Raw genomic sequence first — 27,721 nt, 5'->3', positions numbered from 1 at the left:
TATGACCCAAAGTTTCATACCTGTGTTAAAAATACTGATAGAAAAGGGTGGAGTGACAGCTAGGGCACCACTCTTCTAAGCATCCTTCTCAACAGAAGCAGAACTTGCTGTTTTTAGTCAGCACCTAAAGCTTAACAAAATAGATGCTAGCTAAGAGTCCCCTAATTGTTGCATCAATATAAAGCAGCTGTTGTGTACAGAATCAGTGTAGGATAGTTGTTAGAGTGATTAGAACGAAGCTCATCAGATGACCCGGGGTCAGTCACTGTGTCTCAACTTATCTACCTCATGGGGTTGTTGTACAAACCTTGGCAACCTTGGATTAAAGGCAAGTGGAAACTATATTCCCTTCTATGCTTTTTATGCTATAAGTTGGATCCTGCTAACAGAGGGTCCATGTTGTGCTCGGCCCTGAAACTCTTCCCCAACCGGCTTGTGGGTGGGGCTTGCCCTGCTCCAAGCCAGTGATGCCACAGTTATGCCAATAGCCTTTAACCAATCAGCAGTGTGGCAAGGGTGGGGGTGGGGGTATCTATTTGGCAGCACGACGTAAGGACCTCCTTTTGCTTCGCGTTGCCGAACACCTGCCCACCCACCCGTTAATTAGGTCGTGTTTGGCCTTGCTTTGGACTTCAGTTGGTCGCCTGTTTTGGAATGGGGGCCAGGTAGGAATTTTTTCCAATGTGGCAGATTGGCTGTGGCCACTTGGTTTTTGCCTACCTCTTAGCAACCGTCACAACTTTGTAAGGTTTGGCGGTTAGGCATTGGTTTAGAGGAATGTGGGGAGGGGAGGTGTGGCCCTCCAATGAATAGGGTGTTCCGTTAAAAGAATCCGGGGGTCTGGATCTCGTCCAAAGCCTGGAGAGGGGCTAGGGCCATGCCAGGACCCCCAGGAACCCCAAGGGTGAGCACCAGTCAATATACACTGATGGAGATCCCCCTGCTGGTTGTTTACCCTTCCAGGCTTCCTGCAGGGTGGGGCAGGAGCCAGATATAGTTTGATACCAATGCCTAAGCCAATACTAGTCACGTTTGTGTATTTTAATAAATTTGTGGCCAAAATTTGCCCATTAACATTTTCTGCCTCCACTGTGTCTTTATTTCCATTCGGGATGGGTTTTGGGGCTCGAAGCACAACCCAAGAATCCAGAGACGTGCCCCTCACTTTTTTCCTGAAGTGTGCATTCAAGAAAGCTAGTTGCCAACCAGGAATACGCATCTTATATACTTATTATCGGGGATATGCATCTTATATATTTATTTCATAGGTGGTATGTTATTCATTTTATGTTCATTCATGCAGATAACATGTTTCTTGGTGAATTCGGTATGCTCTGGGAGTGGAATGAAGAGGAAACTGTCCCTGAGTAAATGGCTGTGTAACTTTATGCAGGCCCAAACTCGGTAGTTCACTATCTTGCCCCTCCTCACTCAAAAAGACTTGCTCCCTACTGTTGTGAATGGAGCAATTTTCTTTTATCTACTTCCTCAGTACTCTACCATTAAACACCTACCAGTAGTTTTATTGCTGCTGTTCCGTGCTTGTGGCCTACAAACAAAGAATAGGACAGCAGACTTGGAACAAAACTTTGCCCAAACAGCATAATAAAGCAATTTCCTTAGGCTAGCAAATGCTGAGTTATTGCAGCAGGCCTTTGGCACTTGCTAAATATGGTAGAGTTCAGGTGCCACTATTTCATGACTGATTCAGAGTAGAAGAAAGTAACAAGAAGAAATCAACTACCGGTAAGTGAAAAGTCTTTGGTCTGCAGGAAACCAATGAAAATGAGAATCCTGAAGATCGGGATAGCACTACACAGTAATCTTTGTGCACAACTAAAAGTGGATCACTGCAGATATATATATTTCACATCAAATTAATTCAGTTTCTTCTTTCATCCTTAAGGGGAACATAACCATGCTTGATGGCTTCAACATGTTGTCAAGGATCAAAATTAAATGCTTGAAAGCAGTAATGATACTACTGTGATTAAGAGTTTTACCTTGTTTGAGGGATGCTAAAAGCCTGCTTCATTATTAATTACTTTAAAGAAAGCTGATATGCTAAACTAGGATAAATACTCCTTTCTCAGTTGAGAAAAGAACTATTTAAAAATAATATTTGCAAGTCAGCTTGGTGCTGGAGCTTTTGCATTCAGCAAAACTCTTATGACTTCCAAGTTTACTGAGGGTATGTTCCTCATTTTCAGGTATGGGCATAGTCACACAGCAAACTGGGTGTGCACTGGCCATCTGAAAAGACAGTGTGGCCAATTGCAGAGCTACAGTGAAACACAAGAGCATAGGAAGCAATTAAATACAGTCATACTTCAGGTTGAATGTGCTTCGGGATGAGCGCGTTCGAGTTGCGCTCCGGGCAATCCGGAATTAACGGAGTGCATTACTTCCGGTTTTTGCCGCTTGCGCATGCGCAGATGCTCAAAATTACATCACGCGCATGCGCAGAAGCGGCGAAAAGCGATGCGCACGTGTGCAGACATGCCGTCACTGGTTACGTTTGCTTCTAGATGCGGACAGGGCTCCGGAACGGATCCAGTTCGCATCTAGAGGTCCCACTGTATCACATACCCCAGTGCTGCTGCTCTGTACAGACGTTTCTTATAACTAAGTGAGTTTAAAATGCAAGCTACAGTTGAGGACGATAGTGGTTTTAAAGTTTAAACACTACCTTACTCTGTAAAAGTATAATGACAAAATCTTTATCATTCTTCTCCTCTGCCTCCAAAGTCATTTCTTGAAAGACAAAATTCAGATCATCATGCCAACATGAAGCAACTTTAAAATCTGGAACTCTGACAGCTGCAATATCCAGCCAAAGGTTTATTCCCTTGATCTCGGTGAGAGAGTAGGACACATATGTGAGAACACGTGTAAATTTCTTTCACGGAAATCAATGAGACATGCAGCCCAGTTCAAGGCATACTTATTCCAAAGTTAAGCTGCACTGTTTCCAATGGAACTTTTCCCATGTTAAGTGTGCATAGTCTAAGAGCTTTAACTATGACTGGATCATGCCCATAGATTTTATTTGACCACTACAAAGTTACAAAGCAGAGATTGGCAAATCCTCCTTGTTTTCTTTAGGAAGGAAGCTCTTGATGAGGCGGGGGGGCCTGCAGTACCACTCAAGCGAGGCATCTGTTTAGTCTGAGGACTACTTGTTTTATTTCTGCTTGCTTGCTAAGAAAGCCTGTTGGCACGTCCTGACAAAGATAACTTAATACTTGCCAACAGAAACATGGCAGGAAGCAATGTGTATGTTTCCTGTATGTATGAATGCCAGTTTTAAACAAACAGGAAAACAAGTCTTTCAGTAAGAAGGTAATTTATAAAAATCTGTCTGAATGTTTCAGCCACTTACAAAAAAAAGAAGAAGCAAAAGAAAAGAAACATTCCCAAACGCTTGAATGACAGTGATTAACATAACACGGGTGGTTGGAGTTAGCACTGCAAAACATTTGAAGAAATGCTATAAGCAATTTGTTCAATTTGGAATTAGCCAGTGGCTCTCTAACCTGGGAAGCTGGGAGACTGCTGGGCCCCATGCAGTTGCAACAAAGACCAGAACTTGATCCACCATAAATAGAACGCCAGCTTTGATAAATTGTGCAGCCTATACTAATTTGAAAGGCATGGGATAATAAATAACCTTAGGATAAGGAGAAAGAACTTCAGAAACTGGACTGGGAAACAGCCATGGACATCTGAGCTTCTTAAGAGGCAAAAGTACAGTAGAAGAATCCCAGCACAAGTTGTGTCAATGCTTTGCTGAGAACTACATAAATTGCTGTCTGTCCATGTTCTAAGGTGCATCATGCATTTCATATCAAAGCCACAAGTGTGGAAGAAGATGGCATTATCCACCCTACTTCATTTAGACATACTTTCTGTAGTGGTTTGTTAAGCTGCCAAACACAGGGTGCCATTCAGACATGGGGAATATTGCGGTAGTTTGCCTGATTGTAATGCTAGTGCTTCTGTTCCATTTTCTCATGTTCTTTTCACACTGCTGGACATGCTATATAGTGGCATGTTGAGCTGAATTCGATTCACACCAGTAGGTGTGGCGCGACACAAAAATGAATGTCATTGGACAACTTTGCTACTCCCCTACCCTTTCTGTGCATATGTGTTTCTGAAAATGGCAGGGAAAACCTGTATTGACAGTAAAGGTAAAGGGTAAAGGGACCCCTGACCATTAGACCCAGTCACGGACGACTCTGGGGTTGCAGCGCTCATCTCACTTTATTGGCTGAGGGAGCCGGCGAACAGCTTCCGGGTCATGTGGCCAGCATGACTAGCCGCTTCTGGTGAACCAGAGCAGCGCACTGAAACACTGTTTACCTTCCCGCTGGAGCGGTACCTATTTATCTACTTGCACTTTGATGTGCTTTCGAACTGCTAGGTTGGCAGGAGCAGGGACCGAGCAATGGGAGCTCATCCCGTCGCGAGGATTCGAACCGCCGAACTTCTGATCAGCAAGCCCTAGGCTTTGTGGTTTAACCCACAGCGCCACCCGTGTCCTTGTATTGACAGTATACCACCCTAAATTTATCCACTTTACTCCTGTGATTTTCCAGATTAAAGGGGCTGCAAATGGATTTTTTTCTGGACTAAAAAAGCACAGAAATAAATGCTAAGAATGTGCTATATTTCATCAGTGGCTTTTACATCACATGAAAGCTCAAATATAACGCAGAAATCAGCAGTTAAGGAAACATCAAGGAAATGGAATAAACTGCCATGTGAATGTAGCCATAGTGTTGAAAACACACTACACAATGTTGTAATAAGAGTGTGGGCTGTTCCCTTTTAAGGAAAGACCAGGACTGCTAAGTTTCAGATTTGGATGTAATGTACTATAGTGATCCTACATGCGGAACAGACTAATATGATTAGCGGCAGGTCTAGCACATCAACAGCAACCCAAATACTATTTTAAAAACTTACCTCTTTGACTTATGGGCAAACATCAGAAGGTGCTATTTCTCTAACCATGCACACTATGGCTTTTGCTTTAACGCCAGCATTGCTTTCAAGCCATCCAGATTTGCCAGCAGTATTTTATTCTACCTCCATTAAACACAGAAGATAACTGTAGCAGATCCACGCCTCCAATTTACAGTTAAAGAGAATGATTGCTGGATTTTAAATTTTATTAGCTCTGCAGACCATTAAACTGCATCTCTCACAGCTGGAGCGACTGCCAATCCATTGTACACAAAGATGAGACATTCTCTTGGACCAAAATATGAGGCTTTGCTTAGGCAGGGAGTGGGCAGTGGGTGGGATTGAATCATGCCCTAGTTCCTTTACTGTTCTAGTTGATTAAATTCTGAATTACATAAGTCTCCAGGACAGTTCTCTCAAAATTCTTCACTCCTTTCTGATGCACTCTCATTAAATCGTAACTGTGGAAGAGCATGGTAGAAAACCCAAAGAAGAGAGTGAGAAGTTCTTGCTTTCCCACAGCCATTACATTGGCAGGTTAAGAACTGACAGAAGGAAGCAATGTTGATAGGAACAGCTAGCATTTATATGGCATACATAATGGTCCTTAAGGTGAACCCAACAGTGGTAAAGAAATAAATGTAGAGGAGGAAGAAAGACATGAATGGATGACCCCATTCAACAGAATACATTTTATTTCCTGGTTGCCTATGTCAAGAGGGAAATGGTGCAAGAACGGATTCAGATGAATTAAAGCCATGCTGTGAACTCTTAGAAGGTTACTGTTTGGTACTTCAACAGTGGGACTAGGAAACGTGCTTCGTCCTGATGCCCACATTGTCTTCTGGGCAACCGTCCAGCGGTGGAGGCAAGGGACAAGGAGGAGGAACAATACATATGAATTTTATCTTTGTACAGTAAACTAGTTTCTACACACACCCCTCTCTACGCCCCATGCAGGCAAGCAAAAGGCTTTATGCAATGAGTTCAATGCCACATTACAGGCACTGCAAAGCAGTGGTTTAAGTAGATGTGTGGCTTGGAGAGAGTCCCGAGGGCCAGAGAGAGAGTCTGGATGGGCTGCATTTGGGCCCCCGAGCCTGAGGTTTCCCCCATCCCTGCTCTACAGTATGTGGACAACGGGTAAAAACTGAGGTTAAGGTAAAGGTAAAGGTACCCCTGCCCGTACGGGCCAGTCTTGCCAGACTCTAGGGTTGTGCGTCCATCTCACTCAAGAGGCCGGGGGCCAGCGCTGTCCGCAGACACTTCCGGGTCACGTGGCCAGCATGACAATCTGCATCTGGCGAGCCAGCGCAGCACACGGAACGCCGTTTACCTTCCCGCTAGTCCTTCCCGCTAGTAAGCGGTCCCTATTTATCTACTTGCACCCGGGGGTGCTTTCGAACTGCTAGGTTGGCAGGCGCTGGGACCGAGTAACGGGAGCGCACCCCGCCGCGGGGATTCGAACCGCCGACCTTTCGATCGGCAAGTCCTAGGCGCTGAGGCTTTAACACACAGCACCACCCGCGTCCCGTGTCTAACTGAGGTTAGACACACTCAGAACAGACCCACTGAAATAAAAGGCCTGGTCCATGTATTTTAGTGAGTGTACTATTATGACTAATGTTGGGTGTCACACCATGAAAATTCCCCTACCCTACCACCCCTTTATAGCTGTTAAGGTGTCTGGAGAAATGGGTAAGTAGTAATGTAAGGTTTTACTTCCCCATATTGTTACAAGTGCTTTTAGTAGTAAGGAGGAAAGCTATTTACATAGCTAGGACATGGTCCCCATTCATCTGCTGCCATTTCTAAATCATAACTAATCATAATTCCCTAGAAATAAGTAAAATGAATTATAGGGAGTCATTGAAGCCCACCTCTAAGCTTGGATAAACAAAACTGACATTGGAATAAACGCCACAAAAATACAAGGTGTGAAAAGAAAGCTGGTGTGTGTATGGTTGGTAATTTGATTAAATATAAATTTCAGCAATGTGGTTCCTAGAATGCATAAAGTTAGCTTTTTCTGTTGTGCCACGTAATGTTTTGATGGTGTTAATTTGAGTGCTCTTTGTTACGACTGAAAGCTATGGATACTTTTGTTCGCCCTGAAAACTCTTATACAAGAGGTGGGGGCTGCGAACGAATCTACGCCATTCTGGCCGGCTAATGAACTGCAAACCTGTTCTTCACTTGAGGGACTGCCATAAAGAGCGAAAGGTCGGAAGGGGAGTGGGAGGCAATGTTGCTCAAGCCTCTTTCAGTTTACCACCCACAACTTTTTACCTGTAAATGGCTCTGTAATTGGATAGAGTCCATTCTCCTTCATCTGAAACCTGTACTTTCTATGGCAGCAAATTATAAACCATGTGAAGCACAGATGAGGGGAGAGAACTTCATTCTGTGCACTGCCTGGTTGTAAAAATAAAAGGAGGTCAGCTGAAAGCAGAGTCAGAAACTGGAGAAGGGTCTTTGAGCCTTGAAATGTGCAAGCACAAAATTAAAGTCCTACTTAGGGTGTCAGCAGCAGCTTAAATTACAAGTTCCCCATTTATTTCGGTTCACCCAGCATTTACTCACCTTTGGATTCCAACTCTGTGTTTTGAATGGGGGGGGGGGGGAGTTGCACTGTTTGATATTCTAAATGGCAATACACGAGAAGAGAAAGCTGCCAGCAAGATTTGGGATTCCTGTTGTGGGGTAAGGGTCAATGTTATTGTAAAATAATTTCGACCATGATTTTTAGAGCTCTTTTGAATTTCATTTTCTCAGGGCTGATTATAATGAGGATCAGGAAAGGGTTCTGGTTTGATTGTCAATTCAACACAGCGATCAGATTGCTCCAGGCTGATTTTCAGCACGTGATGCAGAATGGTTTCTGGAAAGCAACTGCCTGTCAGTGTAGACCAGGGTTTCCCATAAGTTGCGTCTCCAGCTGTTGTCAGACTACAACTCCCATCATCCTTAGCTAGCAGGACTAGTGGTCAGGGATGATGGGGATTGTAGTCCAAAACCAGCTGGAGACTCAAGTTTGGGGAACCCTGGCATAGACAGTACTGTACTAAACTAGATGGACCCAATGTCGTGGGGCTGATGGGAATTGTAGTCCAAAATATCTGGAAGGCACCAGGTTCACAAAGGCTGGTCTTAATAATATGTTATTGTTCTAATCATGAAAACCACTTTGGGAGCCTTGTTGGCTGAGGTACAAGGTAAAAGATGTGTTTAATAAATTGAATAAATAAATAAACCACAGGTTTTGTGCTTTCTGTCTTATAAGAGAACAGTATGTTTATCTATTATGATACTTTGGAGAGCCAATTTTTGAGTGTTTTATTTTAGTCTAATTTTCTCTGTCTCTCTTTTAACAATAACAAGACTGATATATTCTAAATTAGTTCTGGGTAAGGGCAAAGCAGCCATTACTTACAATTAAAGTGACACACATCTTCTAAAAGAATTGAAGGCAGCTTCCTCTAGAACAAATGGTCAATAGATATATAATCAGGAAAAAATTGTTCAGATGTATTATTGGGGAAATCTTCCTCTTCCTCTGAGTTCCCTCAGAAAAACAATCAAGCTTTGGCATCTCTCACTGTATAGTTTTTGTTTCATGCTTCATGCTTTTTCGCAGCTGTCCCTGTAGACTTCCCTTGTCACAACTCAATCATTTTGCCTTTGTTCAAAAAATCCTCTATCAAAATGTTCTTGCTTTGATCAAGGAGGAGAAAGCTATTCTTATTACTGTCCCATCAGTCCTAGCCAGCAAGGTCAATGGTTAGGGGTGGGTTGTAGGCCAACAATATCTAGAGGGCTACAGATGGTCTAAGCTCCTACACTTTCTTCCATCCAGTCCCATCTCCAGCTAAAACAACTTCTTCCCTTCTTTATCCCATCTATCTTTATGCCCTCACAGATGAATCCTGTACATGTGTACTCAAGTCCACTTCATTTCAAAGCGGGTGCACTGTGTTCCATGACACCACCAAAAGCCTTGTGCTTTCTTGAACACCCTCTTGTCCTTAACTGCCCATAGACCTGTAATAGGACCCAGTATCAGAATGTGGACTGGGGCAGGGAGATGTTCACCATAAACCACAACGGTATGTTGATGATGCTATATAAAATAATGATAATAATATTCAATCGGAGATAAATCTCCAAAACATCATAAGAACCGCTTTTACTTCTACAGCATCCATTTCAAAGCCCAAATTCAGTTCCAGAGACATTCTGATCGCTTTAAAAGTTACTGGCAGCTTCAACTGCAAATGAGTGCAAAACCAAATGTAAATTAAAACAAAGCAGAAGAGGAAAGGATTTGCAAGGATGCTGTATCCCCACTACGCACAAGCCTCCCAAGGGGCTCATGCTGCACAATTTCAGCACATTGGTATTCAGGGCCAGCTGCAGATTTGAGCCCCTGTCCAAAAAAGTGCTCTGCAGTGGACCCCTTCCTATACCCTTGAGCTTACCTGATGGCAGTACAGTGGTACCTCTGGTTACGTACTTAATTCGTTCTGGAGGTCCGTTCTTAACCTGAAACTGTTCTTAACCTGAAGCACCACTTTAATTAATGGGGCCTCCCGCTGCTGCCATGCCGCCGCCGCACAATTTCTGTTCTCATCCTGAAGCAAAGTTCTTAACCCAAGGTACTATTTCTGGGTTAGCGGAGTCTGTAACCTGAAGCGTATGTAACCTGAAGTGTATGTAACCCGAGTTACCACTGCAGAGGCTTGCAGCCTTCATTTTAATTTCCCACAATGCCTCAAAGAAAGTCTATGTCAGTGTTTTGTGGGGCATTAAAATGGCAGTTCTGCAGAACTAATCATCTAAGGCAGCACAGCTGTCCAAGAGTGCCATGTGTCGACACCAGCTCTGATGGTGTAAAAGAGATTATGTGGATTAACTACTGGCTTTGGGGGCTTGTTGGCCAGATTCTGCAATGGCTCTCAGAGAGAAAGAAGTATCTTCAGGTTCTTGAAACTAAGGAGATGCTCAGAAAGAATGTTCCTATGATGCAAGGGATTGAAGGACAAAATAGAATAGAGGGGAAAGGAAGGCTTGATTTTTATTTTTAGAAAGCTCATCTCAGTCAATAAAATGCTTTCCAAGTGCTGAAGCCTTTAAAAGAGCTTTCTCTCCCCTTCCAATAAAATGCACCAACTAGATGTTTATGCCCCTCTTACAGCTCTCTTGATTTACAAGGGCTGTATCATTCCGTATTGAAACAGACACGTCCGCAAATTTTATCCTCTTAATGCCTAAAGGAAGCTGGTGACATGTGAAAGCAAGTAGACTAAGTGAGCAATTTACAGCAGTGGGTAAAGATCAGACTGTATTTGACTCAAAACATGCCAGACAATGCCTACCCTGCGGAGTCTCGCAGTTTACGGCTTTTGCTACTCATCACTCTTAACAAACACTTTCTTTTTGAAGAGAAAATCACATGTCTTCCATTTGCCATTGAAGCCATATCTCTTTGTGCCCATTCCAACCTTCAGAGGACTTCTTTTGGTCCTTCCTTCCTCACTGTTTGCATAATTGCAGCCTTTCAAACTTTCAACATAGCAATGGCAGCACAAGGAGAGAGAAGGATGGCGGTGTGCTGCTGAAGCTATGCCCTGCAGAGCAACTATGAAATTCTAAAGGTAATTCGTCAGCCCTGCTGTCCCACAAAGGTTTTCCCCAACTCCCTTACCCCTGATTTCTTGAGAGATTAGAGGAGAGGCAATTCAGAACACAAAAACTGATTCAGGTTTGCATACAGCATCTTGACGCACAAGAAAATTGAGATGTAGCTATCCGTTTTCAGCGCTGAGCTACGGATGGGAAACTCATTTAGGCCAGAGGACCATAGAGGATAAATGCAAGGGACTGTGGACAATTGCAAAGAGGCAATTATCATTTGCAGTGGAACAGCATTAATCCACACAATGGGTGTAACCCAGAGAAAATTAGTTACACCCAAGCCCCATTGAAATGAATGGAAAAGCACACTTAAGTTCCATTGTTTTCAACAGAAATCAGCTTTCTCCAGATTTCTAACCAATCTGGGGCATGACATACTTTTCTCACTGGGACTGTCACTTTAGAATTGTTGTTTTTAAAAAGTAAACAATCTGTTAATTGAGGTAAGTCCACACTTATTAAGGCTCAGTAAAGAAAGATTTCCATATAGCAGCCGATGTTCAATAGTTGCTGCCACCATTCAAGCTTCATCAAGTTAGATGCTGGTAGCCCAAATTATATCAGCAGGAGGGCCATCTCAAGTTCAACTACTGCAGACTATCAGGTTCCAACTGATTTCTGCATCTGTGTGATTAAAACGGCATTGTGTCTAGGAAGAAAAATGTCTATCAATCAATAAAAGATTTAAAGAGAGAATTGTTTTTCATACTCTGAAAGCAGTTCAGTATCTCAGTAACAATGAGGACCAGAAACTTGCATTTCTTTTCATCAAAGTTGACCAATAAAAATCTAAAAGGCACCCGCAGGCATTATGTTTATGTCTTTTGTTGACTGATTTTCATTGCCATGTTAAGCAAATGTCTTACGTATATAACTTGATAAACTGAACAGATAATACAAAAAGCATGCTTTGTTAACTAAAGGATCATTTCTTTATAACTTATGGACTTCATGATCTGCTCTTAGTGCGACTAACATTGGATGCAACCTACACTGTCCCTGAAAACATTTCACATTGTGTAGTAAATTTTCACAAAGACTGAAATGCATTTGTGTCCTTGCCATCTCTTCTCATAGAGGTATGTGAGAGATGTAACCAACAGGATGCTGTGAAAACAGAAATGATTTTCCTCTCTATAAAGAATAAAACCAATATATTTTAATATAAAATAGTCAAGTGTATTTAATTCTGCTTTGTCCATTCCTCTCCCCTCTGAAATCATTCTTATAACAATATCCAATGATGGAACATAATTACATCCAAGTGGAAGGCTTTAAGGACAAAAAACAAAGCAGTGTGTGTTTTGCACAGGACCTTTTTCCCATATGGAGTGTTCTGAACTAATAATGGCCAAAAGGCATAAACTATGTACATATGGCCTGGTTTGCTATTTTCCCTCTTTGGAATGTATTCAAGAGAGAGGCATAAAAACACTATAAATGTCTGATAGTGATTAAGATATTTTCCCCCTCTCCCCTTTACAAGAGCTCTGCAACCAAGTGCTCCAATGACCAAGAAGGCTACTAAATCAAAGGCCGAGAATGCCAGCGCTTGAATTTAGTAATGAAGGAAGATTACATTAATCTAAACAGACTGCATGAAATCTTCCGAGTGCACACAGATAGCAACCATACATTTGCATGATTTGTTTGGGCAGGGGGAAACCCCACCAGAGCTTTCTCGTACTGAAAAAAGAAAAGAAAGAAAGGGGAGGGGAGAGAAAGACGCACACGCACACGAAAACAAAACAAAAATAAAACACCCCAGCCAAACTCTCTACACACCAGTTCACACGGATTTAAATCTCCTGTGACATATCTCGGTGAAAAGAGTCACGTCTGCTAGAAAGCTCAGCATTGTGACATCCCTCAAAACGTTGCCACTTTGATTGCAGACTGCGGTAGGCGCGCGCTACAGCTCTCCGTGAGCCAATGCAAACCTGTGCAAACAGACAACGCTCCCGATTCTCCAGATACACGGCCAGCGACAACTGTGTTCGGTTCAATAAGGCTTCTACCAGAAGGGCACCGCAAGGACCGGCCTCCCCATGAGGGACAGTTTCTAAACAAAGAGCTTGTTGGTCCCCTTCATCGCCTTACGTATGAATGTATCTGACAGTCCTTTTCTGCTTCCCTCCACAGCTAAAGCTTAACAATTCAATATGGGAGAGCGAGGCTGGGCTAGCGTTCTCATCCATGGATATAATCAGGTCAGCTTCGTACTCTGCTTCTTGAATCATGAGTCAGTGGAGCAATGCAGGGACTTAGAAGCAGGCTATGTTTATTTGTGCTACACTGCATGGCATTTTAATTAGTAACTCGGCGGATTTAAAACCTCTGAATGGACACACAGGGGCAGTTGTGTAGCCCAGCTTTTGTGCTCTCATTCTTGGAGGAAAAATCCTGTTTGAGGACACCAGCAGGGGGTTAATAGAAGCTTTGATAAAGTTCTCTGAATCCTTTTATTGTTGCTCAACTGCAGACTGGACTCTGGTGTCTTTCTGGCTCCTCTTAGGAGATAACAATTAATTTTACTCAGTTTGGAGAAGATGGCTAGGGAGGGGGGAAAAGCCCCCTGAACATGTGGGAGCTGTGAATGAAGAGGTGCAATTGCGGCTGGGAAACTCATCTGGACTGGAACAGAAATTACGGAGCAGCCTGGCCTTCACTTACACTTCCCAGGGCTATTATGGATCAGGCCCTACTGAACTCGCTGAAATGTTGCCCTGAGGTGGAAATATAAAACAGGCAGGGACACAGCAACAACAGAGAGTTGTTTTCTGTACACTTTTGGTCACATTTTGAAAGAGAACTGACCATTTTCTGTGGGAAATGAAATTCATTGTCACTTGGTGGTAAAGTAACGTATTTTTCGCGCTATAAGATGCACCAGACCACAGGACGCACCTAGTTTTTGGAGGGGGAAAAAAATATTCTGAATCTCAGAAGCCAGAACAGCAAGAGGGATCGCTGCGCAGTGAAAGCAGCAATCCCTCTTGGTTTTCTGGCTTCTGGGATAGCTGTGCAGCCTGCATTCACTCCATAAGATGCACACACATTTCCCCTTACTTTTTAGGAGGGAAAAAGTGAGTCTTATAGAGCAAAAAATATGGTATTTTACATGGCTAAGAAGCACAAATTCTTGCTTCTTCCTACATTCACAGCTGGGAGGAAATGCTGCACTGACTACGTGATGTTGAAACTATTAATGCATCTATCCTGTCCCAACTACGAATGGAGGAAAAAGTAAGAATTTGTGCTACTCACCCGTGTAAAATAATAGAAGCCACTTTGCTATGGAGTGACAGTGAATTTCATTTCCCTGAGAAAACAGTCAGATCTCACTCAAAATGTGACCAAGTGTGTACTTAAACATCGTAATCACCTCTTGTCACTACAGAGTAGACTACTTTCTCCTAAGTTGTTCAATGAACCCTGAAGCTGGTGATTTACTAAGGGTTGCCGAAACCTTTTCTGTGCCTTGCTGACGGAATCTTACCCTCTTGTTGAATACAAATTCATGGAAATGGGTGGTACAGCTGCTTTGCCAAGAAGCAGGCAGTTGTTGTTTGTATTATTTTTCTGTGTAAAAAAATGTAATCGCTTTAAAATAATAAATCTAACCCCTCCCAATGGTAGATTTCCCTCTTTGTTTTGTTTCGAGTTGGCTGCATGTATGCACAGTCTTATTAGCACGTCTAATGCACATGAACAAGGCTGGGTGCCAAAGGGAAAAAGGCAGCATAGAGAAGATATTTCCTACCACAGCATACTCTTTTTTAGGGGCATAATTAAAGGACCTTGGGCAGGAATTCTCAATTGATCAGAGCTGTTTATCTTTGAGATCCTTGGGAGTTTTCTTCCCAAGCACACATGACGGACAAATGAAAGGCATATTTTAGCTAACCATTCATTTCAGTAGCATCTCAGAAACAATTCAATGCGATGATTATTTTTTCTACTCTCTGGTTCTCCTGCCACATTTAGACTTCTAAGTCCTGTGGTTTCCCCACTTTTTTTTAAATTTGTTTTCCTTTTCAAAACTCTTTGTACGGTATACGATGAATCATTAAATCATCAAAAGAACAAAGACGGGACGATTATATATATATATATATATATATATATATATATATATATATATATATACATATATATATATGCTTTCACATATATATATGTGCAGGTTTTGGTGTCCTCGGGTGTCTTCCCGTGTAAAAGATGGGGTGTCTAGGCGACGTTTCGACGAGGTCGCCTAGACACCCCATCTTTTACACGGGAAGACACCCGAGGACACCAAAACCTGCATTCCTGTACCCGTGAAAATCTACGAAAGCAAATATATATATATATATATATATATATATATATATATATATATATATATATAATACCTTCTGTCCACAATTTTAAACTGTTTAAAACATGCATTATTTATTTATTTTTAACCAAATAAATAAAGGAGGGCTGACATTTATGCAAAACAAGTTTCAAGACACACATATCCTTACACTCCTGACCGCATTACATCTTCCAAATATTTAACCAGCTATGAACTGCCTCCCTTACTAGCTTTGAACTTCACATTCTCAATTGACTCCCATTGTAGAAACATCCTCTTTTTTGGGCACGCAGAAAGGCTAAAGCAGCCCTGCTGTGTCAAGTATCTGTGCCATACATCTCAGGCTTGTCTCCTGCTGACAGCTCTTATTATCTTGGTTGACCAAGGTGCAGAACAATCAACCTTCCTGTGCAAAGTTCTCCTTCAGCCAAATACCAGGCTGCTTTCTGTACATTTGAGGGGTCAAGGTGCCAATCACAGGAAGGAGGACGCCATGCTGGACTGAAACATGCCTGCACACCTTCTGTCCTTTGTTCAACTGCAGCCTCAAAGTTCAAACAAAAGCACCTTTCTGTCCGAATCCTCTCTGTGCGAATTTTGAACACCAGACAGATATTCTTGGTGGCTCCCTAACAATTACAAAACACCTTTCCCCTCTTGCTCTATTAATGTATGAACCTGAAGACTTCCTGGAAAGGCTTTAAGATTTTCTAGTTTGATCTGAGGTTCAACAGTAAGGGTTAGAGATTTTTGAAATTCTAAGCTTTATATAAAGGCTTTTAAACCATATAAAGTCACAAGGGCTGCTTTTGTGCAAGTATGATGTGGTATAAATGTAATAAATAGCTCAAGGGCGGGGGGGGGGGGCTCTTCAGGAAAATTTGTTTGTTCCTCATTCCCCAAAATATGTTGCTAGTTGCCTAGCTGAGATGCAAAAGCATGTATCTCATCTTCTCCTTCTCAAATCTTTTTTTCTCTTTTTGTTCTTTATATTGATTTTTATCTGACTGAAAACAAAACTGGATTTTCATTCCTTCCTGAGGCCTAAGACAGTAACAAGTGGAATGAGATTTAATTATTAAAAAATCCTTTTCCTTTCAGTTTTCTTTCTAGTTTTGTACCACCTAAAGAGATTATATGTTTTCAAAACTTTTTGTTGTAATTTTAGCTCTACTTTCTTTCTTTCCGAACATTATTTATTGCTAGATATCATTTTGTAACATCTTAAATTACTGATTAAAAAGAGTATTGTTACTTTCCTTAGGCATTTTAGAAGGTGTGGAATAGAAACTGAATTACGTACATAAATAAGCTATTTTTGAAATCTATTCTTCATTCATAGAATTATGGGCTTATATTGTGACAATCCTTCAAAACAAAGTTTTAGGAGTTCATATTGCAGATGAAAGGAATACTTTCTTACTTCGTAAATGATCCAGAAGCAATGAACCTCAATACTGTATATCAAACACAAACACATACTGCCATTATTTTCGTATCAGAATTATTGCCATTACTCACTTCATTGTATTAAACAGGGGCAGCTATCTTGGCACACTTCAGATGTTATTTGCTCCCTTCAGCCCCAGCCAGCATGACCAATGGCAACAAGGCTGAAGGTCGCCTTGCTGCTTTGGGGGCATCCCAAGGAACCACATGGCTCCGTAAATCCTAGCAAATTGCCTCCCTGTTTGCTCACAGGACTGGATGGGGAAGAGCTGGCTGGCACAACACTGCCAAGTAGATGAGGGCAAAGTCCCCTGATTCTAGCATGATATATGGAGTCTGAAAAGAGTTCATTCTTAAATACACAAGGCCAAAATTCCCAGGATGGGTAACACAGTCATGAGTAGGGTCTACTTCCACTTGATCTTAGATTTCTGACACTGTAAATGACACATAATACGGTCCTCCCCGCCCCACCCAGCAAGGAACTCAAATTATGAGGGATCCTTAAAAATACAGCTTCTCACACTTTTCTGTGGCTCTTCTATTTTGGACAAAGCATCTTATTCAAGAGTTTCTGTCAATGCTCTAAAATCTTCATTGCCAGGCGACTGGGAATTTGCTCCTCTTGGACCAGGGCACTGTACAACATCTGCAGTCTAATCAAAGCAGCATAACTGCTAGCCAGTAGGTGGAAGCTTGTGAGTACAGGATACAGAAATCCCACAGGACCTGGGTCTAGCCTTTAGATCTCAGTCCCACCAGAAATAAGAATGACCTTGGCCCTTACTACTTTGAGAACTAAACATAATACTCATTAGTCTGACTTAAGTTTCCTTTCACTGATTTCCTCACACACAGTAAACCAAACACTCACTCATCAACGCAAAGTCAAACAAGCATGCATTAAGGGGGGGGGGATAGCTCTCCAAACTATAAATGAGGTAAATAAAAATACTTTCTTCTCTCTTGTGAAAAGAAGGGAAAGGGACAAATTATTTGTCTCTGTGTGTGTTTTAAAATGCAGCTAAGCCTCATTTTCAAAGCCAGTGAATGAAACCTCCAAAATGTAAAGACAACAGAAGGTGACACTGTCAGGTGGGATGCTTAGGATAAGGGAAATCACACGGTGAATTTGGATAACTAGGTATTTGGATGACAGAGGTCCAGGGGAGGAAACTTCTGCTGTAGTTGGCATGTGCTCAGCTGCCTCTCTTGACAAACTGGAGAAGATGATGAATGCGAGAGTCAATTAACTTTATTTTTGCATGAAAATGTAAATGTGTTTTTTTCAGCTACTTAAAATAATTGTCCAACTGCATTTCATTTCAAGTGTGCATGCGTTATGGGCTAATTAGAAATACAGAGAGCAAGATGGCAGCCGAACAGAAAGGCCCTTCACTTTACTAGCCTTGGCAGCCTCAGCTATAACACTTGGAATCAAACTAAGGGCCATCTGATGCTTTTGATCTTCCCGTGCAACTTCCATCATTGTCATCGTGAGTAGCACAAAGTGACGCAGGGCATGGTATAGCAATGGATCCTCATTTGATACACATACGCTATTGCACAGTCTAAATCGGGCTGGCAGAACATAGAGAAGCGCTTTATGTGCATTTTCTGTGCTGTGTGGCACAATGCACACGGAATTCTAATCAGCATCTGAAAGCAAGCAGGGGCTTCCAAAGCACTACACCAAAATACCAAGCAAGAATTTGTTTTATTTTTCTAGAAAATCTTCCAGTGTTTGTGAGTTACCTGGAAATAAGCACCCAAAGCCCTTTGGCTATTCTAATGTGTGTGGGGTTTTTTTTGTGTTGTTGTTTTTATTTAAAAAAAAACCCTTTAAAACAGCAAAACATTGACACTCCGCCCACTGCCCCACTTTCGCCTCAACCATTGTGCCTCAATTAGGAAAATCAAAGTGTGAATCCACTTCTCTTTCTCCATGACACCCTTGAAAATCTACCCTGCCTGCTGCTTGTGGTGGTTTAGCTTGGTGCTAACTGCAATGAAACTCAAAACAGTATTTAGCTAGCAGAAGAATGTGTTCATTCTGATCTACTGGTTTGGCATTCTAGACCGTATCTGACAGGTCCAGAATGTTGGAGGCAAGCAGTACAGGATGACGGTGATTAACAATCTGGAGTGTGTGTGTGTGTGTGTGTGTGTGTGTGTGTGTGATATTGGGAGAGTATGTTGCAGGTCTCAGTCTCTTTCTGAAACGAAGGAGCTTTGTGACAGGCGAACAGACAGCTAGATACGCTGAAAAAGAAGGGAGTGTGTGTAAGCATTAGCCAGAGCTAGATATCGTCATACAAAAGATCCCTCGCTGACTACAGCAGCAGTTTTAAAATATCCACAGTCAAGTGCAGTGAGAGAAAAGCCTGAATATTTATTAACAGGGCATCCCCACCTTAATTGGCATTTCCTCTACCCATTTCACTGTGATGGCTGACTTAACAGAACATTAAGCTGAAGGTAACCTAACAGGCTAACAAATTGCCATGCAGTCTCATTTGCTAAAGAAAAAAAACTTTTTTGGGGGGGGAAAAGCTTTCCAAAATCAGAACAGAGCAGTGTGTCCTCTGAGTAATGCAAAATGAAGCCACATGGAAAGATGGAAGATAGAGACATTTCTATTTTTAATCGTCACTCTGATTTGTTTTTTCTTCCCATGTAGCTGTATTCCCATGTGAATACTTTTTGTTTCAGAACAGAAACATTGTCCTTACTTCACTGTGTAGCTACATAAAATATATACACAGGAAGGTTTAAACTGAATGGTGTGCTCAAGATTGAACCCCAAATCACTCAAGATGTATAACATAAGGGTACATACAATGTGCCAGTCCCTAGATTATTGTGATTGCCCTTCTCCAGCTCTATAACAACCTTTTTGAGGTTATGTAACCAGAAAGTTCAGATCCTATAAGCACTTACAGTATGTGAAATTAAATTATTATGTTTTTGCCCCCCCCCCAACTTACATTTAATGCATTTGCAATTTTGCCACTCATTGGAGAGATCCTTTAGAAGCCTCTCTCAGTCCCATTTTGTTGTAACCACGCCAAACAATGTGGTATCATCAGCTTGGTAAGTTTTCTCACTGAATTTAGCCTTTTAACATGTACTTCCTACTTTCTAACTTAGTTTCTTTCTAGAGGATTTCTTTTAACGATAGTGGACTCAATCTATCCAAAATGAAGACTTTATAAATTCCATCCACTTCAACAAGGCCAGTGATATATAGAGCAAATATGTGCTTTACTCTCCAACTCAAATGAGTGAAAGAAGCTTATTTTCAGCGGGATCATGCACCTATGGTTTATTGAAACTGGTTAGAAAGGTACGGTACGTGGTCTATTTCAGCTGACAGAGAGTACTGATTTTAGTAGTTAATATATCTACTTGTAACACAGTTACCAACAATAAGCCCCTATTTTCACAGTGGAAGCACTGATGAATTCAATTTCAATCTACCTGTTCATCTTTAGAACTACAGTCTTATGTTGCACTCCTACAGACATTAATGTGGCAGTGAGTCCCACTGAACTCTTTGGGGCTTATATCTGAACAGACATGTACAGGACTGCAAGGTTAATATATACTGATTATCATAGTACTGTTCCTTAATCATATCTGTTAAAATCTACAGATTATCATAGCATTGTTTCTTAATCATGTCATAAGATCCTATAAAGCTGAGACAACTGCAAGCCACCTTAACATTTTTAACATATAATGCAACATATTTTTGAAAGGCATATCATATCTGGATAAAGTCATATTGAGATACTATCTATAAGCTCAGACACAAATCTTACTATAGAATATTATCGTCTTCATATATTCACGTTGGTAACCAAAGTTTTATTTGCATATTTTCATTTAAACATTCCCTTGCATTGTCTGAGACTTACAAAAACCCATTGCAAATGAAAATAAAAAACAAAATGTAAGTGAATAAACTAAAGTGCAGCTCAGCAACCCACTTACATTGCTCCAACTGAGTTGATAAAAGTTGTATAGAAAATAATGAAAAACACACTCGTGACTCACAATTATATGGTCTCTCCTACTATTGTACTGTATCTATTTTCAATAAATGTGCTGCTGCCAAGTACTCAAGCAAATAAATGAAGGTTGTTGATTTAATGCAGGTGTCCGAATGAGATTCTTTTCAGCTTTACAAGTTCTATGAAGATACTTTTGACATTATTTTCTTCCTCCTTATATGTCTTTCTCTCACATGCAGGGGTATGATATGCAATATAGGAAAACAGGGAGATGCCTTAAACACATGCCTCTTCTTTTAGTGAACATTGGTTCTGGAGTCAGCATTTTGGCTGTATATTCCAAAGACAAGTCTAAACAAGTGACAGGAACCAGCCTCAGAGGGGGACCCTTTTTTGCTCTGCTGCTTTCTGACTGGCTGCTCCACCTTTGAAGAGGCTGTCAAAATGGCATCCCCCAGAGATAGCACCAAAGTGGAAAAATTAGTGCAATATATTTATGGAAGGAACTATGATAGATTTGGGCTGCCAGATTGGATGGTAGAGTCTAGTAAGGAAGACATCTTGGTCACCATCAGCAATAGTATAGGCTCCATAGCTACCTTTAAGACTTTTTCTTTTATATAAAGTGAATGAATAATACCAGGTAAGACTATTTGTCCCTCTAGTCCACCACTGACTCTGCTTTGGCCCAGCAGTGGTTCTGCAGGGTCCCAGCTGGCGGTCTTTCACATCACCTTCTACGTGATCCTGTTATCTGGAGACACCGGCAACTGAAGTGGAGAATGTCTGCATGCAAAACGTTATGTTCTATCACTACCCATCTCTCAAGCCACATGCATCCTCATTGAACTGGCAAACAGTGATTAGAGGAAGGCTAACACAGGATGGACAATCTCCACTACCCTAAAAAAACTATGTTGGCCAAGGTGAGCTGAATTGAAGACTGTGAAGATATGGTTATATGAAGATGAGCCATAAGGCTGTGATTTCTTATTAATTTTGAATGTAGTAGTACTTTTCCATGTTAGGAGCAGGAGGAACACGGAATATCAATAAACTATAGTTTTGTAACTAATGGTGGCTCTGCACTAGCAGAAAAGCGCTTGCTCTTGTGCAAGACATGACAATACAATCTTCACTGCAGCCCTCTACATTATATCCCACAGTATTTCTGCAGGTTCTGTAACCTGCAAGAGTAGCTTTTGAAGGGGCACAGAGGGAGCTTCAGTGGGTAAGAGAGATCAACAAAAATCATGCAACACTTGAGTCAGTAGAAGACTTTCTACTAGAGCAGCTGCTGTTGGATACAACAATATATTTCTTAGAGAAGAAATATGGTCAAAGGAGAAAGTTTTACTCAGATCCCACTGCAGAGACACATACAGTGGCGTAGCGTGGGGGGTGCAGGGGGGGCCGGCCGCACCGGGCGCAACATCTGGGGTTAGGGCAAATCCACAGGTTAGGGGGCGCATATCCACGGGTTAGGGGGCGCAAATCCACGGGTTAGGGGGTGCAAAATACTTGCCTTGCCCCGGGTGCTGACAACCCACCCTACGCCACTGGACACATACTCCCTTAAATTACATGGCCACGCCTGATAGGGAAGGGGTGGAATGTATTTCATTAAAACAAATGTAAGGCTTTTAGACATGCCCAATTTTATAGACATTGACCTATAAAAGATCAGGTCTGCTATTTACCACTCTGCTTAGGACTTTACCCTTTGTGTTGGAGATAAACAGCTTCTCAAAATGAACTAGGATCGCCACATTCTGATCCAGATGCTAACTTAGGTTGGCATAGCATCGCTCTGCTCCTTACCTGTACCCGCCAACACCACTGCATGGTGATTAAAGGAAATAAATTCAAATGTTTACAAAAATACTTTGTGTACAATAGAAAGAATGCAAATTTTAAATATCAGCCAGATTCTGTTATCAAACATCGCTATGAGATGCCAAGTCTTGTTGGTTTCATTTAATTTCAATGACAGCTCAAGGAGACAGCATTTTCTAGCCTCAAACCCTAGAACTCATGTGGCATTGGTATTCCCTAAAACGTTTCTACAGCCAATTTTATTCTTGAGAACTATTTCCCTGCAAAACTCTCAGAAGCGCATCAAACTCTGAAGAGGAAATAAACCACACAACAACACACAAACAGAGTTCATCTCCCCATTACAAAAGCAAAGTACAAATTAATTCAATATATGGCAGCAAGCTAGCATGATTTGCAAAATGATTTCAAAATTAATTATTCAAAGTGTATTATTATTTAGGGCACATAAGAAGAGCCATGTTGGATCAGTCAAAAAACCCATCTAGTCCATCTGCTCTCACAGTGGTCAACCAGATGCCTATGGGCCAATCACACTTTCCCTACATCTCATTCCCAGCAACTGGTATTTAGAGACATACTGGCTTTGACAGGAATCTGTAGTATAAATTCTAGCTGAGTTTCTGTTATTGTGGTTTTGAACAACCTCCAAGCATTCCAGAGGGATTTGGCTCACTTCACTTTCTCTTTCACGCTCCTTTTTACCAATCCTCTCATTTCCCCTCTTTTGAAGTCAAACGTGACTGTGTTGGATTTCCATGGGAATTGACAACCTGGAAATACACGGGGTGGTATTCCACTGAGTTTTACTCAGAACGACCCAATTAAATAAATGAACATAACTAACTTAGATGCATTCATTTCAATGGGTCAACTCTGAATAAGATTCGACAGCACTATGGTCAGTATTCCCAAGTGGTTCAACAATATTTACATCTTGCAGCAAGTTTTGGGCACCACTTACGACTGAGTCTAGGGTCACCGCCCCTCTGGTTGGCTCCATGACCAATTGTTCTAGAGCCCAGTATCTCAAAAATTTCTGTGCTATGACTAGGACATGCATATAGCTAGTCTATGTGAAAATAATTGAATTTGATCATTACTACAGCACTTTCTCTTTGGGATGCTTCATTGATTTAATTCTCCACCTTAAGATCACCTAAGCATTTTGTTCAGGGGGACAATAGAATACCCTCAATACTAATCCTTGGGGCCTGATAACACCATCTACAGTGATGATGTGAAGCAGTCTCTCATTTTTTGGGATTTCTGGCTTGTTGGAATCAATGGTGCCTTTGATAAACAGTGACACTACTTCCAATACGTCCTTGCCTGACTTTCTAAAGAGTTTGCATTCAGAGAAAACCATGTCCCACTAGTTCTCTCCATTCCACCAGGCTTCCATTGTGCCCATTATATCTGAGCTCTCCTCTAAGACCAAGCACTCTAGCTCACCCATCTTGGGTCAGAGGCTTCTAGCATTAGCATATAAGCTCCAATATGTAGTGTCGCTTTCCAGATGTTTGGAATTTTACCTCCCGCCCCCCGGTGCTTTGGCTTCTCTGAATTAAAACAACAATCCTACTTGGTACCACGACTGAAACATTTCAGTTAGATGTTTCCTATACTGTTTCAGAAGCTCAGGTTAAATGCCAAACAAAATTAAAATTCTAGATCTTGGGGAAGTGCCAAGGTTGATCTATCTGTATTCTTTATTCCCTGGTTGCTATTTTACTTCTCTTCCATCTGGCGCTGAGAAAAAACAGGCTCATGGCTGAACAGCCCTCTGACTCAAGCGTTAAGACTCCTGCCCAAGGAAGAATATGACGCACTTATAAAAAGGTAGCGTTTCCTATGTGCAATGAGTCCTGATGTTCTTTCAGATTAGCACATGCAGTCAAGTATAGGCCAAAAAGGGCACAACAACTGTGAATTTCAGCAACATCTTCTTAAAGCATAACTTCATCTTAATAAAGCAACTGCAAAAAGTACCATGCAAAAGCAATAGCTGCATAAGCATTTCATATTTCGCTGGTGTCCTCTATTCAGCATCAACTGATAAGCTCATACAGTACCATTTTCAATTGAGATGGAGAATGGAGAGCAAGGGAGGGAAAGGGTCTGTTGGATTTTACCTGCTTGGTTTGTAGTCACAGTGACAGACACAGCTTGGTCCGAACTAGGATTCTGCTTGGATACTCCATTCACCGCCCAGATTTCAAAGGTGTAGTTTGTGTGTGCCAAAAGGTCAGTAATAGAAACCTTGGTGGTTTTCAAGCTATTCTGCTGAGGGCTGAAGTGTACACCACTCCCACAGGACCGGCAGCGGTTCAGATCATTGGCTCCACATCTCTTGCATACCACATTATAGGAAACATCCTCGCGGCCACCTTTGTTCTGAGGAGGGCTCCATTCCAAGTTGACGGATGTCTCGTTGACATTGGAAATCAGGTTCTGGGGGGCAGATGGAGGACCTGCAAGACAAAAAGCACAATTTATTTATTTAAAAAATTACATTTCCAGGTCAAAGGAAGGAAGGAAACCCTCTCTAGGGGTGTATCTGCCCTAATGTGATCTGTTGAAACAAACACGCCTGGCAGTTAGTGGAGTCTGCAACTGTTCCATTTCATATGTAGTTTTTTTTTGGGGGGGGGGTTGGGGGGTAAAAGTACTAAAATGCTATAAAAGTACACACACAATCCCACAGAGCTAAGGCCATGCACATAGGGAAGCAGGCTTTCCATGTGCATATTTATGGCTAGATAGCAAACTGTGTCAACAAATGGATGTTGTGTATGCTTATTTGCCTGAGCTAAAAAGACTCATCCACATGCTGTGCAGTAGTAACAGCCAGAACATGGACAAAACATTCGTCTTTTTGTTGGGGAGTGGAAGGCGGAGAGAATGGGATCTTGTGGTCTTCCCCCAAATTCCTCTAAATAGATTATTCCAGCCCAAGTCATAGAAGGTGCCTTTTAACCTCAGAAAATGTGTGCATGGCAGCAAACTTCGATACGCACATATGGCTGGATCAAAGCCAAAAGCATCACCATGATCTCTCTTAATACTACGAACAGGTGCATGAATAAAATGTTCCACGGCTCTTTTATCCTGATCTTTGCCTATCTTCCTAAACCCCTTTTTCCCAGGATGTTTTAACGATTAGCTGAGCTTCACAAAAATATCCTGGTGCAACTTTGTTAATCCCTCTGCCCTCCACCCCACCCATCCCTTTAAGTGTGTCCACCTCTTCCACAACATCCAGCGGCTTGCACACTGTTTCTGGGTAAATTTGGTGTGATTTAACATCAGCAAGAAACATTAACCCTGCTTGTCTAAATGCATAAAACAACCCAGTAAACTGGAGGAAGAAATGTGTTCATGTTGGATCATGTCACAACATGCAGAGCTTAGAAAGCACTCTGTGAACAGGAAATAAGAAAAGGAAAAGAGAATTAGAGGGTCTGTTCAGCTATTTATTTTTATTTTATTTATTAAATTAATATACCGCCCTATTCCCCTAGTTCTCAGGGGGCATATGGTTCACAACATAAAAGCTATCAATTTCACCCTGAGGGAGATCAGACTCACACACACTTAACCCACATGGCAGGGTGAAAGGAATGGCAGCACATCTAGTGTGTTCTGTCTCATACGTTCAGGGAAACCCTACTTCAAATAAGCATTGTACCTGCCCATTTTTTTCCCTGCAGAGAGGAACAAAAGTGAGCACAGGAGTTCAAAGCACACTCATAATCTTCCCATCAGCAGACAGGGCATTTGGGCAGGCCCACGGGTGTGGATAAAATTATTAGCATAGGAGGTTCAACTCTATGGAACTCCTTCCTGCTAGAAATCAGACAGGAACCCATCTTAAGTTTCAGGCACTAGATTAAAATGATTTTAATATGTTCATCTGTTTTCTTACTTTATGAAGTTTTAGCATATGTTTTAAATTCTGTATATTGTGGGCTAGAGTCAACTAAGTAGTTTTCCTAGTGGAAGCCAGCACAAAACCTCTTGCTAATGCAAAAGGGCTTACTTCCTCTTCTCCCCCTGCAGCCCCCACCAGCTTTTGTGGGTGGTCAGGAAAACCCATAAAGCAACATGGAAGCAAAACAAATTTGCACTGATGGAACATTTGTTTTTGTGTGATTCTAAACTCCTCCCTCTTTCCAATAAGCCAATTTGAGGCACAGAGTGAAAAGCAAGGTATACATTTCTTATATAAATAAAACAAAATGTGACAGTATCAAAACATTTTAGGTAATGTCTATATGGCTTCTGTGGTATCTAGTACTGTAGCAGTGGCAGTATAAGCATCTGTTGCAACAGACAGAGCAGATTTTACAATATGTTTACATGTTTCTAAGTTCTAACCTACTGGAGCTATGGAATTAGCTGCTTGAGTTATTCACCCAGCCTTTAGGATACTGTCATGGGGGAGCTTGCATGGTTTGCCTATACGACTCTGATTCGTTAGTGAGAATCAACAAGAATATTATGCATAGGAGAGAGTGAATGATGTGTGTGTGTGATGGAGGATGTGTAGTATGCATTAAGGCATGGGTAGGCAAACTAAGGCCCGGGGGCTGGATCTGGCCCAATCACCTTCTCAATCCGGCCCGTGGACGGTCTGGGAATCAGCGTGTTTTTACATGTGTAGAATGTGTGCTTTTATTTAAAATGCATCTCTGGGTTATTTGTGGGGCATAGGAATTCATTCATTATTATTTTTTTCAAAATATAGTCCGGCCCCCGACAAGGTCTGAGGGACAGTGGACCGGCCCCCTGCTGAAAAAGTTTGATGACCCCTGCATTAAGGAATAAGGGTGATGTGAATGGGGTGGAAGGGGTGAGTGGTCTGCGGGTGAGAATATGCGTGCAAGTAAATGGAGAAATTAGCTAGGGTTGCCATGTTTCAAAAAGTGAAAATCCAGACGAAAACTTTGTTTAGCATATTTTGGCAAAGTTGTTTAGCTGGGGGGGGGGCAAATTTGTTGAGCCACTTGACGTATGGCGGCCCTAAATTAACAGGCATGTGTGTGCACACACAGAGGTGAAGGGTATACATGTGAGGAATACTGCCTCAATGGTGTCTGTGTATGCCTGTGTGTGAGAGTGTTCATGAGGAGTTAGTTTTTGTATGTGTGTAAATGTGGGAGGGATACTGAGGTGGGGAATCTACACAAAACATGTATCTTATGATTACGTTTCTATCCTTTCCTTCCTTCAAGGAGATCACGGTAGTTTACATACTTCTGTCCCTCCTCATTTTAGCCTCATAACAACCCTGTGAGTTAAAACTAAGCTGGGAAACCGACTGGTCCAAGGTCCCCTAATGAGATTCATGGCCAAGTAGACATTTGAACACTGCTCTCCCAAGTTGTAGTACAACACTGTAAACACTGCA

General features: G+C 41.8%; 1 protein-coding gene across 1 annotated transcript in view; it reads right to left on the bottom strand.

Moving 5' to 3' along the window:
- Nucleotides 1-27,721, bottom strand: part of EPHA4 (EPH receptor A4) — a 159,302-nt gene that overhangs the window by 50,613 nt on the left and 80,968 nt on the right. The window contains exon 5 of the mRNA XM_028731050.2: nt 24,444-24,782. Coding sequence (XP_028586883.2) covers nt 24,444-24,782 — 339 coding nt within the window. The remainder of the gene's footprint in view (nt 1-24,443; nt 24,783-27,721) is intronic.

Source organism: Podarcis muralis, chromosome 6 (assembly GCF_964188315.1).
Source record: "Podarcis muralis chromosome 6, rPodMur119.hap1.1, whole genome shotgun sequence".
Classification (NCBI taxonomy): Eukaryota; Metazoa; Chordata; class Lepidosauria; order Squamata; family Lacertidae; genus Podarcis; species Podarcis muralis.
The sequence above is the reverse complement of the archived record's forward strand: the minus strand, read 5'-3'. Positions and strand labels throughout refer to the sequence as shown.